The 19,933-nt window shown below is 33.9% G+C and overlaps 1 protein-coding gene across 1 annotated transcript in view; it reads right to left on the bottom strand.

Moving 5' to 3' along the window:
• The window catches only part of LOC127739209 (protein jagged-1-like), a 70,811-nt gene that overhangs the window by 29,568 nt on the left and 21,310 nt on the right, over nt 1-19,933 (bottom strand). Inside the window, exons 3-6 of the mRNA XM_052250830.1 lie at nt 18,513-18,767; nt 12,765-12,819; nt 3,888-4,021; nt 955-1,074 (exon numbers count right to left, since the gene is read on the bottom strand). Of these exons, the coding sequence (XP_052106790.1) occupies nt 955-1,074; nt 3,888-4,021; nt 12,765-12,819; nt 18,513-18,767 (564 nt within the window). The remainder of the gene's footprint in view (nt 1-954; nt 1,075-3,887; nt 4,022-12,764; nt 12,820-18,512; nt 18,768-19,933) is intronic.

Below are 19,933 nucleotides of genomic sequence, written 5' to 3'. Positions count from 1 at the left end.
CCTGGCCTGCTTTGAGTGGTGTCGGTTATGAACATCCTCTCTAGATGTTCGATTTATGGCACAGGCTTTCACGTCGGTAATCGTATAAATACATATATTATTCGTAGAGAAATGCTTTTATACATTATATATGATACTTTCGTTTTACAATAGTTTTTTCTCTCTCTCAGATTTCTAAGATAACCCGATCAATATTTAATTGATTTATGTATTTTCGTTATAATAATGTCTACATTCTAACATAAAAAAGCGTTGTAAATAAGTATTGTAAGGAATATGACAGTTGTTTTTCATTCGTTCCTTTGGTTGATATAGTCTAACGTTAGATTTTGTCGGGTTTTATGAACTTTTTTATTCTATCTTGGAGTAGGCTAATTTTTGCACGAAACGTGCGTCTGGCGTACAAAATTTTAAGCCTTGTTACGTATCTATGATGAGTTAACTGATGACGAGACAGTGTCAATGTTTATTCCAAATCCCTTCAATATAAAATAAGGAGATGTGGTATGATTGCCAATTAGACAACTATCCACCAAAGTTCAAATAAAGTGAATGTAAGCAATTACAGACAACCGTACGACCTTCAACAATAAGAAAAACCCATAGTCGGCTATAAAAGGCCCCGACGTGAAAAATATGAAATAAAATTGAGAATGGAAATGGGGAATGTGTCAAAGAGACAACAACCCGACCACAGAACAGACAACAGCAGAAGGCCACCAACAGGTCTTCAATGCAGCGAGAAATTCCCGCACCCGGAGGCGTCCTTCAGCTGGCCCCTAAACAAATATATATACTAGTTCAGTGATAATGAAACAATTCAATTGAGAAAACTAACGGCCTAATTAATAACAAAACAATTTACGAAAAACAAATATGACAGACATGAACCAACGACAACCACTGCAATTCATATAAGAAATTTTATCTAATTATAAGACTAAACTTACTTACTTCTTTGACAATTATTGCCAGAATAACCAGGAGGACATTTACAATCATACTGATTTGGTGCAGAATTCAAACAAATGCCGCCATTTGTACAAGGATGGTGACGACCACAGAAATTCAGGTCTGCAACAAAAATTCAAATAAACAGAACAATAGCAAATGTACTTAGCAATGACAGCAATGTCATATAATAAGAGAAATAGTAGTTTACAGATGTTCTAAACTCGTATTTGGAGTATACTAACCAATAGAAAAATGTATTTCTATTGTCGTCTGGTCTGTAAATTTAACGAGTCTGTCCTATTCCCTATCGTGACCCTAGATTCGCGATGCGGGTGATGCGTTCATAAAAGACGGTTTCCCTGTCGACGCACACGACCTCGCTTCTCCTGAAGTTCGTGTTGTTCCATTAGTTGTTTTCACTTCATTTTTTTTATATTCAATATTGATTTGCGATATTTGAATATCAGTAAACTAGTGTACTGTTGCCTCCTAATCATATACATTAGTCTTCATATAAGTACAGGGCCATGTTATGCAGAAAGAAACAATTATTATCATTTGTGACACCTCTGACCATTGAAATGTCAATCCTTCAACTCAATATAGGCATGTTTTCAAAAAAATGTCCTTCATTGGTTTTCTGAATCAGTGTGCTTAATAACAAAATCCTGTAAGTGCGATGTTCGGACTCATGGCTTGATTAATTGATTGATTAAATATTGGTGTTTAACTCCACTTTCAGTACTCTTGGCTTTTATCGTTGCGGCCAGTTTTTATTGGTAGAGGAAGCTGGAGTTCCCAAAAAAAATCACCGACCTGCGGCAGGAAACTGGCAATCCAAGTCAAGGGAGAGTGCAGTCGAGCGCATCTGCCACGAATGCGGTTTGAACTCACAACTTAAGTGTTGACAGGCTAGTGGTTTATTTAGATGAACTACTTAGACTTCTTGGCCACCGAAGCCCCTCAGTCTCGTAGAAGGACAACCACTGTCATGATTGAATCAGCAAATTTAAAATTAAAATATTTGTTTAATTTTAATTATCAACATGTTTTAATGCACGCAATCGGTTAAACGCGTGTATGGAGCAACGTTTCTCCGTAAGAGAATGAAATATTAGTCTTAATGTTTAAAAAAATCATTTTGTTGCAGACTTCATTTTAAAAGTCTTATTTTTGAGTCTGTGTTATATTTCCTAGCTTGTAAATTGGAAATTTTAAAATACATATTCAACAAAAGAGGAATTATGACATCTTCACTGTTGTTCGAAACATTGACCAAGATATAAACACGATTTTAGAGGAAAAAATAACTTGCTTTCAGACAATTTAGACATAAACATTATAAAAAGTCAAGGATTCGTCTACTAATACTGAAAGGAACTTATACCGTAGTTATGATTTATACTGCTTTTGTTTACATAATCGTGATTTTGGTTCTTTTTTTCTTTTCTTCTGGTAAATTTGCGTCAAATCAGTTTTCATATAAAATAATGAAAAAAAAACTAAACAAAAGATCCGTGTTTTCACTTTTTTACATTAAGCATTAACATGTTGAAAAACGAAAATCAAACTATGCTTTTATCTTTCGATTTAAATATTTAAACAAAATAAAAGAATACGCGTTCATCTTTAGCTTTTGGGTATTGATTTAGAATAAAAAAAAACAAAAAAAACAAAAAAATAAAAAATACAATTACACAATATACAAATAAACTAAAAATGAATGTACGTTGTATGTTCATTCTTTTATTCAAATTAAGAATTAAATAATCAAATTCAATTTACGAGTGTTTGAAGAGCAAAACAATGTGAAATACTTTGAGAGCATGAAAACCAAAAGGATCATCATAAAACAGCCAACACGTATACCACCAAACTTACCTGAAGGAGTTGCATCCTAAGGTTTCGTATAATTACGTAATTATTAAAGTTTCACTAAAAGTAACACCCCAGTTTAAATCGCAAAACCATTGCCAGGGTGGTCCGTTACATGATCCATGCTAACAACCGGGTTATGGAATATATAAATGAACAAAATGTATTATTTACATAATGTCTATATTGAAGCACTTGCTACAGGGTAGTTGGTAACCTCGGCGATTACACGGTACACGGTACGGTATTTTCTCATTGTTGAATGCCGTACACTGGCCTATAATTGCCTATATCCATTACATTTGAGCTCTGGTGGATAGTTGTCTAATTGGCAATCATAACACTTCACTTTATTTTCATAAACAGAAAAACTAAAACAGCGTAGACCAAGTTTGTCTGAATTAACTGCGACTATTGTTTTAGTTCAAAAATATAATTATGAACTGGAAATTTACACACGAAATGCATTGTTTAATTCATGCCAGTGCTCGGGCATTGGGCTATTAGGCAGCTAGGACTGATATTTCACCAGTACCAACCCAATATAGTAATATAAAGACATATGATAACCATGTCCGTCTGTTCGACACGTGATTTGAAATAACCTTCATCAGGAGCGCTCAAGGTCATCAGTGGTATGGAAAACAATATAATGCTTGAGAGCGTTAAAACCAAAAATGGTATATAAACAGGGCAGCCAAAAACAGTCTAAGACCAAATTGATTGAGAACTAATGGAGGTAATACGGTGACCAATAGTTGCTTAATTTATACTGCATCAGAAATGGAATGCAGTTTGTCGATCCAAGTCAGTTATTCAGATATGGAATGAAGAGACATTTACAAAAAAAACTGAAAACCTAATTCGTTTTTGTGAATCAAAATCAAGAGTAAAGGCGGTAGGACAAATATTTCATGTTTCAAAATGTTATATTTGTCTGATCTGCTTAAAAGGCTGTGAATACTTTCGTCATGAAGCGGTAAAAGTTTTCCCGTTAAAAATCCATAAGAATATGCTGTATATCTTCGTTTCGCTCTATTAAATAAACTAAGGTTTACCTTGATCACATAAAGTTCCACCCCAGTTTAAATCGCAAAAGCATTGCCATGGTGATCCGTTACATGATCCATGCTTACATCCGGGATATGGAATACATAAGTCACAAAGTTTACCTTGCCACCCATAGGCACACCTACAAAAGAAAAAGGTTTGGCAAATTTTCACATGTTGCATATAAATTATGTGCATTAATAGTAGGAAAAGTGCGGTATATGTTACGACTACAAAAATAATTCCTGAGGTCAACATACGGTATTCAACAATAGACAGGTGTCTATTCAATGTACCAAACTCTTAATCGCCCCGAGTCTGAAACAGTTGTGAATAAATTCAAAAGAGACTGTCAAATACCAAATTCCGAAAATGTCGTAAAACCCGAACATTATGATATAATAAAAGAAAACCACATTCGAGGTTCCTGATATGATACAGACATAAGTACACCGATGGGAGCAAACAGGCAAAAAAAGGAAACTATAATAAGAGTATATTCGATTTAATGGGGTCATACCACTGCTGGTTGATGGATGGTATTAGAAACTCTTATATATCGCTTTTCTCCCTTTTCATATTTCTTATTTGTTTTGATAATTTCAATAGTCTAAGTCATTATCTAGACAGGAAATGGCGCCATATGTTTCTGAACGAAAGTAAACCATTACAAAAGAAAACCATTAATTTCTGTCTTTTTTACTAAACGTCACATTTTCAATTGAAAGGTCATGTCTTATACACTACAAATTATCCTTTTAATAAGGCAAGTTAACTACAAATGATAAACTACATATCAGGAAGTCGTTCTTCTGTAAAAATGAACATGTAAAATCGGAATGATGTCTTTTGTTATATCTAATACATAGACAAATTTATTAAAGCCACACTACACGGTCGTTAATTTTAGGTAGTAGACTTCCACGCTTAGTACGTACACGCTCCGGCAAACTTTCACACGGGAAAATGTTGCTTAAATACTATGCTGTTCTTTATCTATGGCAGAAAATAATAAATCTTGTACTAATGACAGTCGTATACTCATTTCAATGTAAAATTAAACAATCATTATTGTCTTCACCCCCGAAAATAATAATTATATCAATAAATTGACACGTCTTCTATGATACGGATTTAATTATACGTATCACTCCTTAAATTAATCATACCTTTCTGCATAACAGATATGCATAAATAAAATAATAATGTAGGCCTTCTGTTGGACTTTTATTGTTATGTACCGATACACAACAAATGATCATAAGCATTCATATATCAATAAGAATATTAAATGAAAGGAAATTCAAATTAATTATGAATGGAAAAATTCTACATACATAATTTCACTAAAGTAGGATGGGAGTCTTTCGTCATTGGATTGTACAATAGTAGAGACCAATATAGGTCTAGGATCAGCAAATGCGATGCAGGATTGCAATTTACTGATATGAAATTTCATTTCAATGAACAGAATTGTTTTATTTTATTTTAAAAATTACTTATATTTTTACAAAAGTAGAGGATTTTGCATTATTTCATTTTTTTTAAACTCAGCGTATTAAGGGGAGTTAACTCTGAAATTGTATAATTTATAAATCTTCAGGATGTTCTTCTATTTCATGTTCATTTTGCCGATTTACCTATTTGAATGTGTCCTTTAAACTTGAACCCGAAGTTTTATAAGATATGTCCCAGAGAATGAAATTTGGTGCAAAAAGCAAAAACTTAATAAAATTATTTTTTTAAATATCTTTAACTCGACACAGAGAGAGAAGTTTACTTATCACGTTCAAACTTTGAAATTCGTAAACTTATCACACAATTTAGAATATGCGACTTGAATTAGCCAGATATAAAAAGTACCTTGAAATCTTAGTGTATTTGTGATGTATGCTTTAGTTATGATGTAGAAGATGCATTTCATTTATTCTTCCATTGCAAAAGAAAGATAAAATGTAAGAAACAATATGACTTGGGTGAAATGGTTTCACAAAAAATGGCCTCATGAGTTTCACTAATAAAAAGGTTGCATGGTATTCATAACCAAACAAATGTCCATCATTCAGGTACAAAGAATGAGTTCTCTATAAAACGGCCAAAATAACTGAGGACCAGGACTCTTGATGAACTGATAGCTGTAAAATTAGTCATATATAGTATATAGGTTTTATGTTTATGTATTTTTTATTATTTTGTTTTGTCACAAGTTAGTTTAAGGCTAAATACATTCAGATCCGAAATAGACTGTTAGATTTTGCTCTGACAAATCATTCGTTCGGTATAGTTGACTTTCATTATTTTTTACATTCAATTTCATTTTTTTTACAAATCAAATGTTGCGACTCAACCATGCAAATCGACCTTTAAAGTCACTAGATTTTGGTTTAGAGGTCTTCTCATATGTTTTTGTTTGTTTGTTTGTTCCCCGTGTATTGAAAAACTGTTTGCATACCAACGTTAGGTTCCGAGAACGAGAAACCTAGAGATGTTTTCCCAGCGTAAGTTTCTGACGACGAGAGACCTAGAGATATTTTCCCAAATGCTATGTTCTGATGGTGTCTGAGCGATCTAGAGGTGCCTCCTCGCAGTATAGCATACATCTCCTTATATTCTTACCAAATGAGACACTTTCATTTCTTAGGGTTATGTAAAGTTTAAAACGATATTTACATAACTTTCCGGAACCAATTTATATAATTTTTCTTCCAAAACTAACAGATGTATTGTATCTAACAACATTTGACACTTAAATTAAAACTTTGATGTTTTGGTTTTTTTTTATTTTTTATTATTTTGGCAAAACCCTAGAATTTATGTTTCTAGAATCCTGAAACGGTCATTTGCAATCATCTACTGATGAAGTCGGTGAATAGCATTGAGCGTTACCGATTTCACTGCACTAGACGAGCATTTCGACAATGAAGCTCGAGGCCAAAATGCCTAAATACCAAAAACCTTATACAACCGTTGAAGAGCAGCTGTAACAGAAAAGAACCAAACGTATCGCCAAGTTAGGTTTTAATCCACACAGGTTTCAATGGAGGAACTGTCAAAGTAAATAAACATATGATCTGAGCTATCTACTCAATAATACTAATAAAAATACATAAAACAAAATCTATTTTATACATTTTTACAATACCTTAAGCCCTAAACAACTGCAGCAGAACATATCAAACAAAATAAGTCAAACTCAGATGTAGCACCAGTCTCCTTACGATGACCGACAAATTGTCCGTTTATAATTATATGACTGTACAATTGTTTGCTATATATTTCATATAATAACACACAGAAATGAAGGACCCCATCCAGACCCTCATTTACTCATGAATACTTCTATCATTAATGTGGAATTTTCAATGTGTATAGATATAAGAAGATGTGGTGTGAATGCCAATGAGACAACTCTCCATCCAAGTCAAAATTTATAAAAGTAAACCAATATAGGTCAAATAACGGTCTTCAACACGGAGCCTTGGCTCACACCGAACAGCAAGCTATTAAGGGCCCCAAAAATAATAAATGTTATTTTAGTTGTTATTGTCAAATTGGCATAGTATAAAATAAAAAATGTATCTTTTATGATTGTATTGTATATTTGTATGCAAAAATTGAGACGTAAATAAAATATTGAATTGAATTGAATTACTTTCGGTGTCACCATCTTTATTTTTCAACTTAATTTTTAGCATTATCCATATTCCTTAAAAAGTTTTAATGTTTGTAAAGGAGATCATAAACTGTAAGTTTGATTTTTAACAGAACTGCCTTCATTAAATACTCGTCGCATTCAATGCATTAAAATTTATGCATCTTACATAGGTAATAATAATCTAAGCATTCAGGTGTCAAATTAGCATAAAGAAGCATGGGAAAGGTCAGAAAATGGCTTATGGAATGCATTATTATATGAATATGAATATTTTATTTTACTGCCATGAACAACACACAGAATTAGATGGATTTGCTTTCAATTGAAGTGAACTGCATCCAGTAACCACAAGATATCTATTGTTGAGATTGTATTTTAAACATGTCATCATCTTTCACTAGTAAATTATAATTTTCATATTTTTTTTCATCAGGTGTCAAACTCGTCATTTTTGGCATAAACAGAATTTATAATTATAACATTAAACGTTAAATAAGATTTTTATTTAATCTTAACTATTTTCATATCCTCCTTTTAATATGCTCAAAATTGATGAAAACGTTCGAAAAAAAAAATCAAGTCAATACATATCAGAACTGGAATAAATCTAGAGTTGTCCGCATAGACAAGTACCCCCACATGTATTTTCAAAACTTGTTGAACAGTAGCAGATTGAAATTCAGTTAAGAAAATGCCAGTTTGAGATATTTGGCTTTCAGCATGTTTATTTTTTATAACTATTTTTTTTCTGTGAGGTTGACACGTGGTTTATGGTTGGTCAATCTTTAAGAATTATACTGATTCAGGAACAAAGTCTGAGATTCGTTTATAGTAAATTTAGCCGTTAAAAGACTTACAATTTGAATTAACTAAGTGTCATGTCCAAGTTTATGGGCTGATGGAATATCTGAAGCCCCCCCCCCCCCCCAAAAAAAAAGAGGGCCATAATACCAAAATCTCCAAAATCGACTTTACTGAATTTTGCCTGATTTAGTTGCGGCCTCAGTTAAAGTATAATTTCATCACTTTTAAATTCATTAGTTAATGTTGGCTTTGAACTAGCGTTCAGCACTCTTAGATCGATACTTTTTGTCTTTTGATATTTGTTTTTGTGCTTGGTACCATTCTGATAAGTAAAACCCGTTCCCTTTTTATCCAGATTACCTTACCTGCATTTGATAAAACCTTTCGGAATTTCGTATCCTCAATGCTCTTTAACGTCCTACTTTACATGGCCTTTCTAACTTTTTTTATTCGAGCGTCACTGATGAGCCATTAAACTTTTTTGTAGACGAAACGTGCGTCTGGCGTACAAAATTTTAATCCAATGGATTATCACAGTTCGTTCTTTTGTTGTGTTGTTTCTCCACTGTCCTTGGTTAATAGAAGGGTTGAATGCTCACATCCATGTTTAATTCGCCACACTCTTTATAAACCAGAAGTCTGTTATCCAGTGGTTGTCGTTGGTTGTTGTTTTCTATGATTGTTTTTCGTTGATTGTTGTTGCATAAATGTTTTCTATGATTGTTTTTCGTTGATTTTTGTTGTATAAATCATGCCATTTGTTTTCTTTTTCATATGTTGTCATCCAGGTTATTTTTATAGCTTACTATACGGTTTGTGTCTTACTCATTGATGAAGGTCGTAAAGTGACCTGTATTCGTTCACATATTTGTCCTTTGGTCTTTAACGGATAGTTGTTTCATTGGCAATTCATATCAACTCTCCTTCCGTTTATACATATAAGAACACTCAAAAACAAAGATTTTGGATAACCAAAGAGAACTACAAAATGTATAAGCATCAAAGTAAAACAGAACATTCAAAACAACCTGTTAAAAGGGAAGGAGAACTGTTTCAGTATTTTTATCCGATAATTTACAATTCAAAATTTATCGTTTGAATTATATTAGTACTTGTACACTAGCTATATATCCGATGTCGAAGTTGGTTTTTTTTTCTAATAAATAAGCAAATATTTCCTATAAATGACAGCAATTACTTTACTTTAAAAAATAGAGTTGGTATGTTTTTCTAATAAATAAGCAAATATTACAAAAATAGAGTTGGTATGTTTTTCTAATAAATAAGCAAATATTCCCTCTAAACGACAGCAACTGCTCTACTTTCAAAAATAGATTTATTAAAAAAAAAATAAAAAAGATGTGACAGTTTGTATTCTATCAACGATTTATTAATAGTTAAAATGGTCAACTATATGCGATCATATAGAGAACCATTTTTTCCCAGAATATTCCGACATGATCTTAAAAAAATGCCTGGATAGGATTATTTATTCAAATTTGTTTAGGAAATTTCTGCGGATCAGGGTTTATAGTTACAGCAATTGAATTGAAAAACCACAAACGTGCATACATATTTTCAGTATCCACTACTATGATAAATGCATGCTACTTCCGTGTAAATTACTTACACAGGATCGTAAGCACGAGGAATGTTTCTCTACCAATCTCAATAAATATAAGCAGGATTATAAGCTCTTTAATAATATTATCTATAACGGAAGACGGACTTCTGTTTCTCACAGAAGCCTATAAGGGGAACACTTCATTTTTTTTTCAGTCTGTTATCTCGATTTTTTTTTATCGTTGTCTTGATTTTTTTGGTCGTTATTTTGATCTTTTTATCGTTATATTGATTTATTTATCCGTTATTTCGATGTACATGTATTAAGTCGTTGTCATTAAATCGTTATTTGGATTTGTGTTTTTTTCTTTCGTTATCTTGATTGGTTTGTATAAAACAAGTCGAGATAACGAATCACTTAATCGAGATAATAGACTAGATAAAAATGAAGTGTGTCCCTTCAAAGCTTCCAAAGTTTCAGTTTTCATCTATGCTGACATGTTCTGGACATTTTTTTCTTTTATAAATTTACTGACTGAAGTAAAAATAAAATTGGATTAGAGTAAGGATTTGAAACATACGACACAAAATTCCTAAAAGGAATTTTCAAGGCCGCCAGAATCATCATCAATAGACAAGTGCTATACATTAGCATTATCGTTTATGTTGTGTTGTTACACCATTGGCCCTTGTTAATGGATGGTTGAACGCCCAAAACCATGCAAACCATGCCACATTCTTCGGTATGCGTGTCCCAAGTCAGCAGGCTGTAATTCAGTTGTCTTAGATTGCTGTCTGTCATATTTGTTTTTTCCGTTTATTGGTTTGTCATAAATCAGGCCGTAGGTTTTCACTTTTGAATTGTTTCACACGTTGTCATGTCGGGACATTTAATAGCTTACTATACGGTATGGGCTTTGCTCAATGTGACCTATATGTGCTGGAGGTGTGATGAGATGATTACAGGCATAAAGTTTTACTTTGACAACATTTATGTACGTTTCGGCATAAAAGTTTATCGACAGATTGTAGGTATTCCCATGGGCACCAAGTGTGCCCCTTTAATAGCAGACTTGTTCCTGTACTGTTATGAATCACATTTTTATGGCCAAACTCAGTAAAGACCCGTCTAAATGCCATTCAATTGATACATTCAACAACACTTACCGTTAACTTGATGTTATATTTCGTTAAAAAATAAAGAATTCTCTTAATATACTGCCGAAATTTACCCACAACAACTTACTTTAAATAAATCAAATATTATCAACAATACGTGTCTTTTCCTAGATTTAGATATTTCAGTTTTACACCAGAAACTCTACAAAATTATTTACGACAAAAGGGATGATTTTTCTTTCCCTAATGTTAATTTTCCTTTTTTGGACGGTGATGTTCCTCTGGCACCATCTTACGGTGTTTATATATCACAACTCGTTCGTTATGCCCGTGTCTGTAGTGACGTTTTGGATTTCAAAGAGCGTAATCTATGTTTTTCTGGTAAATTATTAAGTCAGGGATTTCGTTACCACAAATTACTTAAAACTTTTACTAAATTCTTCCATAGATACAAAGATTTGGTTTGCAAGTTTGACTGTACCTGTAAAAACTTATTTCTACATCCTAAATCTTACGGTGATGTAGCCCGGAAATTTATATATGATCCTGGTAAAACTTATCTATCCTTTAAATAAACTTGTTCTAAAAGGTTACCAATTCAACACTGTAATTAGATCTGTGAATATTGTTTTTATTGGTATAAATATTGATTTTGTTATCAGTAAATTAAAATTATACTAATAGTTTTGTTATACACATATGCACTTTAACGGTACTACAATCTGTCGATCCTTTATTTTGGTATTGTACAAGGTCATGCTTTTCTCTGACAGTTAATGACATCTTTACACTAAATCCATTGGATGTTGGATGTGTACTGATTGATATTTTAGTCTTTGATACATGATTTTTATTAGTTGTTATTGGCTTTGAACTAGCTGTCAGTAACTGCGAGTACTCTCAGATCTGTACTTAGTGTCCTTTTTGTTGTTGGGGATGAGGGATGGATAAATACCCTGCCACGTCCGGTCTTTGTTTACGTTTGATGTTTTTTCTGCTTTGTATCAATCTGATGAGTTAATCCCTTTTCAACTGATTTTTATAGTTTGTTCTTATGTTGTGCTGTTACACCACTGTCTCAGGTTAGGGGAGGGTTGGGCGCTCACAAACATGCTTCACCCCGCCACATTCTTTATGTGCCTGTCCCAAGGAAAGAGCATGTAGTTCAGTGGTTGTCGTTGGTTCATGTCTGTCATATTTGTTTTTCGTTACTTGTTTTGTTATGAATTAGGCCGTTAGTTTTCTTTATTGAATTGAGGTTTCATGTCGGGGCCTTTTATAGCCGACTATAATATATGGGTTTTTCTCATTGTTGAAGGCCGTAAGGTTATCTATAATTGCTTACATCCACTTAATTTGAACTTTGGTGGATAGCTGTCTCATTGGCAATCATACCTCATATCCTTATTTTTATATATACCACAACTCCTAATTATGATCATTTGGTAAACACTTCCTTAATCCTCATCAGAAATATATTTAGATGAACTTTTCTGCATTTTTAAAGCTTTCAACTGCCAATGCGCCATGCTCTTAGTAAATTTTATATGAACAAGAGTGAATATTTTGCATAGATATGCGGTAAACAAATACGGTTCATTTATAGTTCACAAGTGTTTTCGATGGGAATTAAAGGACAGATATTTGTCTTGATAATTACTGTTATGACTTGAGACTTAAAATATTCAAGTAATTTTCAAAAAAAGTAGCAGAATTGTAATGAAGAGCTCAGTATAATCCTTACCTGCATTCTCCGGGAGTGTCGCAGGACCCATGACTGCAACCCGTTTTACATATAGCTGGAAAAGATATGGTATAACTTGTAATTTAGTATGTTAGTATACGAAGATACGTAAATATGTTGTTATTGAGCATGAAAGGTAAACAAGTTAACTATATCAATCATTAACAATCCATGCTTAGCCTGTAATTCCCCGAGTACGATTATCGTACTCAGACTCAGAAACCAACCAATCAAAACACTGGATTGAGTATTTCGAGCACACACTCCGTAAAGTTTTATAACTGAGAACGCTGATGTGACGTCGAAATCTATGTTACCTTAGTGAAACTATCGAGTTGTCGGACAGTTACTATCACAGCTTATACTTTTTGGTAAATTAACGAATCGTGATTATGGTTCAGTTTGATCTATACCGTTATTTTCCTTGGCTGTGCTTTTGTCTGTTCCTTATCCAATCAATATATATAAAGGACCGTTGAGATCTCACAAAACGTGTTTAACCCCGCTGAATTTTTGCGCCTGTCCCAGGTCAGGAACCTCTGGCCTCTGTTAGTCTTGTATGGGTTTTTTAATTTGGTTCATTTATATGATTCGGAGTTTAATGTGACGTCCATTTTCTCTGAAGCAGTTTACATTTGTGTTTAGGGGCCAGCTAAAATCTGCCTCCGGGTGCGAGATTTGTTCGCTGTGTTGAAGACTCATTAGTGACCTTGAGCTGTTTTCTGCTCTTTGGTTGAGTTGTTGTCTCTTTGACACATTCACCGTTTCCATTCTCAGTTTTATTCGTTATCTATTTTATAGGTTTATTGTTAAATATAACATACTATTATGTTGTAATGTTACACTAATGTCTCAGGTTAGGGTGAAGGTTGGTGTCTGTTAAAACGTTTAAACCCGCTGCATTGTTATGCAACTTTCCTAAGTCAAGAGCCTGTTGTTCAGTGGTTGTCGTTTGTTGGTGTAGTTCATAGGTGTTTATTGTTTCTCTTTTTTATATAGATTATACAGTTGGTTTTCCTGTTTGAATTGTTTTACACTAATCATTTTGGGGCCCAATATAGATTGCTGTTCGGTGTGAGATAATGCTCTGTGTTGAAGGCCGTACTTTGACCTATAATTATTAACTTTTTATACATTGTGACCTGGATGGAGAGATGTCTCATTGGCACTCATACCACATCTTCTTATTTATATAGTATTAAAATTTAGTTTTGAATATATTTTTGAAACCATTTGATTTGATTTAAGTTGGAGGGGACAAGGAAGGATTTTAAAAGATCTATCATATTTTTTTCTTCTCCAGAATCGAGATCAAAGACGAATATATATATATATATATATGTCATTATATTGACAATAATGTTATTCCCAGTGGCTTATGTATTAAAGCACTGCCTCAAACTACCGGCAACCTGTCTGATACATTTCTACGTAGGTGGGATCAGACCCTATTTCACTGTTCCCTCCGTCTACTCATACTCCTTAGAGGACACTGTATTGAACATCTTAAAAACTTAACACTTAAATTTGACTCCTTGTCTCACGCTTGCAAAAAAGATCTAACAGCAAGCGAATTCGAGAACATCCAAGAGCGCTTGAGAGATTTAACCAACACTAAGACCGCCACTCTCCGCTCCAGACAAAGATGCAAATTTCAACGGGATGGTACTTCTTTCCCATCCATTAGTACAAAAGAAAAAAATAATAATAAAACCAAAAACAGACATTTCAGACGTAGACCTCAAGTCCTCAGCAACAAGATCAATACCGTTGTCAATCTCTCCAGCAAACAACTTACTGAGGACGAAACTTCATTACTATCCAGAGGCCTAAACTTTTGTCCAGTCCCAGGTCCAGTGAATGATACTAAATTGTCTGATGAACTGGATAATTTTGCCAGGAGCCTCCGCATCAAGGAACATTTTGCATCGAAAGAGGACGATAGCACCACCTCAGATAGTGACTCTGACGACTCCAACGAATATAGATTTAGAAAGAAAAGTAACTGGGTCCCTAAACCAAGCAAAAATACCACCTTAGAATCATTTATAGACAATGTTAAAACGGATATACTTACAAATGTAAAAATAAATAATCAGACCTATGACAATTTAACACCTGGTGAACGTGTGGCTTTAACAAATTTGAGAGATAATGACGACATTGTTATTAAACCTGCAGACAAAGGGAGTGCAGTTGTCGTCATGGACAAATCTAACTATGTCCAAGAGGCCATTCGCCAATTAGATGATGACCGGTTTTACAAAAAACTTAATTCGGACCCCACCCTCCAATTCAGTGAGGAAATAACAGAATGTTTAAAGGAAATGTGTGACAATAACATCATTGATATAGATACTCTCAAATATTTAAAACCTGAAGATTCTGAACCTGGGCGATTCTACCTGCTCCCTAAAATTCATAAACCTGGTAACCCAGGAAGACCAATCGTCTCAGCTAATGGTCATCCCACCGAAAAAATATCCGAATTCGTTGATTACTATCTTCGACCACATGTAGAAAACTTGCCATCTTTTATAAAAGATTCTACAGATTATCTACTAAAAATGCAGGATTTAAACCCTCTACCTGCCAATACTACTCTTGTCACAATGGATGTCACCTCCCTCTATACGAATATTCCCCATGCGGATGGCATTGAAGCATGTAGAGAAGTTTGGGACTCTCGATCTCTTAAAATTGGACCTACTGAATGCTTAGTAGAAATGCTTACTATGGTCTTGAAAAAGAACAACTTCACATTCCAAGGAGAACACTATTTACAGACAAATGGCACTGCTATGGGTACAAAAATGGCTCCATCTTATGCCAATATATTAATGGGTAAAGTTGAAAAGCAACTGCTGGAGTGCTCCATCGAAAAACCGCTTTCCTGGTATCGATTCATTGATGACGTTGACATGAAATGGGACAAGGGAGACCAAGAATTACAAACTTTTATAACAAATGCTAACAATCAACACCCTACCATCAAATTCACCCATGAAACATCTAATTCCACCATAAACTTCCTTGATACATCTAGCACCCTCTCTGTAGGTATAATAAACACAGATATATACTCTAAACCTACAGATACTCATCAATACTTGTCGCCTGAAAGTTGCCATCCTCCACACTGCACGAAGAGCATTCCATACAGCCAAGCTCTCAGAATAAGGCGAATCTGCTCCTCTGAAGACACTGCAAAACAACGTCTGGGGCAGCTCAAGGGACATTTGAAAAGAAGGGGATATAAACACAAAAACATCAAAAATAGTTTTCGAAAGGCGGAATCCATCCCCAGAAGCAGTCTGCTAACTTACAAAGAAAAACAGAAAAGTAAAAGAATCCTATGTGTGCTCACCTAACATCCATGCCTGAGAAATAGTTTCAAGACCATTCGTGATCATTGGACAGCAATCAAGAAACATTCTAAGTTATCCAAAATCTTTCCTGAGCCTCCCATGATTGCCTTCAAACAACCTAACAGCCTGAGAAATATACTTGTCCGTGCTGACCTTTCCAAACCTAACCATACTGTAGGTAATTGCCAGCCTTGTGGGGATAAGCGCTGCAAATGTTGCAACCAATTGCAGCATTCATCAACATTTCACAGTAAGACCACAGAAAAGACATACAAGATCTTCTGCAATGTCAACTGCAAAAGCTCAAACGTGATTTACGTTCTTGAGTGTCCTATATGTGGTCTCCAATATGTTGGTGAATCTATGCAGCCATTTCACAAACGCCTTAATGGCCACAGGAGTGACCTCACAAAAAAAAAGTATATTCCTGTCAGCCAACACTTCAGGTTACCAGATCACAATCAGAAAGATTTTGATCACATGAAGATCCTTGTGATCGAACAGGATTGTACATGGCAAAATAGGCAAAGAGAGAATCGGGAGAAGTTTTGGATAAAAACACTGGGTGTCCTCCATCCAAATGGAATCAATAGAAAGAAATAATTTAATTTACAGTCTAATGTTTATATTATGATATTCAGGATTTTGGATTAAAATCAATCGACCAAAACTTACCTGTATTATTACTGATCTATGTTTACACCTTATACATTATATATCAGTATTGTTAAAACTTTTAACACTGAGGAAGGCCATTTGTTGAGCCGAAATATTTGCAATTATTGTATAATTTATATCATCTGTTCAGTTTTTCCATCTTTGTGCGATGATATTCAACACTTTTTAGTGTTTTGTTTTCCATCTATTTATCGGTATTGTTACACAATCTTTTAGACTCATATAATTTTCCCTGTTTGTGTAGTATTGTCAATTTTGATGATCCAATACCTATTAAGTTTACTGGTTGGTAGATTCTTATAGACTCTATATATATATATATATATATACAAGTCTAAATTGAAAACAACGTTCAAACCTATGATTGCGTTGGATAAAAACCGCAAATTTTATACGTGTGCATGCAAAACAAATTTCTTGTTAGAGGGGTCTAAATACAGCACAAACAACATTTTCCAAAAGACCAAAATAGTGAAAAAGTATATTTTAACAAAACGCATTTGATTAACAGGTCGAACAACAAATGTTCTTAAACCCTGTTGACTGCCATTGGCGATTGCCAAATAAACGGATCACCGATGTAATAAATGGATTTATACACAAGACTAAATTGAAAACAACGTTCAAACCTATGATTGCGTTGGATAAAAACCGCAAATTTTATACGTGTGCATGCAAAACAAATTTCTTGGTAGAGGGGTCTAAATACAGCACAAACAACATTTTCCAAAAGACCAAAAAAGTGAAAAAGTATATTTTAACATAACGCATTTGACTAGCAGGTCGAACAACTGATGTTCTTAAACCCTGCTGACTGCCATTGGCGACTGCCAAATAAACGGATCACCAGATGTAACAAAATGGATCTAATAATAATTTATTATCAAACAGAAAACAATAAACTTGCGGAAAAGATGGTATACCGCAAACAAAAGGTGCAAACATTTGTACACCATATCCGGATTTCGACAATTAATGTCTCTTCAGTGATGTTTGGAATCGAAACGGTATTTGGAAGGCCATATAATTTACCTCAATTTAGGATAGACTCTTGAATTTTAAAGAGTCGAAATAGGATGAATGGATCATATAAACCCGAAGGCAAATATAATACAAGCCCAAACGAAAAAATATAAACAAGTCTAAATTGATAACAACGTTCAAACCTATGATTAAGTTGGATAAAACCATATATATAGATATATACAAATAGAGCCAAATTGAATGTTCTCATGTGCAGAGAAAGGGAAAACAAGAATACAAACCTTTATCACATTCCGATCCCATCCAGCCCTCCATACAAACTTTATCACCAGGAGAATACAAACCTTTATCTCATTCCGATCCCGTCCAGCCCTCCATACAAACTTTATCACCATAAGAATACAAACATCACATTCCGATCCCATCCAGCCCTCCATACAAACTTTATCACCATGAGAATACAAACCTTTATCACATTCCGATCCCATCCAGCCCTCCATACAAACTTTATCACCATTAGAATACAAACCTTTATCACATTACGATCCCATCCAGCCCTCCATACAAACTTTATCAACATGAGAATACAAACCTTTATCACATTCCGATCCCATCCAGCCCTCCATACAAACTTTATCCCCATAAGTATACAAACCTTTATCACATTCCGATCCCATCCAGCCCTCCATACAAACTTTATCACTATAAGTATACAAACCTTTATCACATTCCGATCCCATCCAGCCCTCCATACAAACTTTATCACCATGCGAATCACACTTGTAATGTCCAAATGTATCATTTCGTGGTCGACAGAATTTTGTACACGTTGTATTATAATAATGTATATCACAAACCACCCGTATTCTGTAGATTAGACTAGCTGTGGGTCCATTATGTGTTCTTGTATACCAGTCAGGTCCCGGCAGCAATATACCCGAGTAGGATGCACGTTCGATGATTTGGCCATCATCTGTTAGAAAATAAAAAGAAAAAGGTCAGATCATCTGTCAGAAATAGAAAGAAAAAAATTGGGGTGAGCCTTCGAGAAAATGTAGCCATCATCTTAAAATAGAAAGAAAAAAGTCAGATGCACGTTCGATAATTTGGCCATCATCTGTCAGGAAATAGAAAGAAAAAAGTAGGATGCACGTTTGATAGTTTGGCCATCATCTGTCAGATAATAGAAAGAAAAAGTAAGACGCATGTTTGATAATTTGACCATCATCCTTTATAAAAGGTTAAAAGGGAAAAAAAACTCAATGTGCTTTTAAGATATCCACTATCGTCCTTGAATTTTTAGTGGAAAGTTACCTCAATGTTAAAAACACGGAGGGAGTTTAAGAATAATAAATCTTCCGATGAATAGAAGAAATATTGATAAAGGTTTTGAAGAATACAGACAATTTTCTTACCTTGAACTTTCCCTGAACCCCCTGCCAGTTACAAGACATTGAGGACAATACATTAAACCAGACCAGGCGAGTGAAACAGAATTTAGTTTTTAATTATTTTTACATCTTTGTAATCCATCCTTTATTCAAAGATCTTCAAAGTGTGTCGGTATGGCAAACGTAATAACTGTACGATTTTTTTTTTCTGATTAATGAAAATAAAAATTACCACTACTTAACAGGGAACACTTCATTCTAATTTTGGAAGATAAAATGGATATGTCAGTTTTAGTCACAAGTGATGATGTTCATCATTTATGAAGTCGACATTTATATCATTAAAAAAATGATGGCATACAACATGATCGTTTATAACTTTAGTGTTATCTGGCAAATCATTGTTTACATTAATGGGATTAAATAGATTAATTCTTGTACTGAATATTTGCTTAGTGCTTATTATTATTTACAAACGGAAATAATATTGATATAATCACATTCTTTTATTCAAAGAATTTAATATAAAACGGCGATTTATTGGAATTGTTGATTTTATTTCATTTTGAAGGAACGTATTTAGTTATTAATTAAGGAGATGCATGGTATACATCAATGAGACAGGAACCCAACAAAATCAAAAAGACAAACTGATTTCAGAATCGCCTCGCTCTCCCCCTTTTTTCTAAAATTCAAGACAAGTTTTGACATTATTGCAATCTGGAAGAATTTAGAGCTCGGAAATAAA

Source organism: Mytilus californianus, unplaced genomic scaffold, assembly GCF_021869535.1.
Source record: "Mytilus californianus isolate M0D057914Y unplaced genomic scaffold, xbMytCali1.0.p SCAF_4, whole genome shotgun sequence".
NCBI lineage: Eukaryota > Metazoa > Mollusca > Bivalvia > Mytilida > Mytilidae > Mytilus > Mytilus californianus.
Note: the sequence above shows the minus strand (reverse complement) of the source record. Positions and strands in the feature narration are given on the sequence as shown.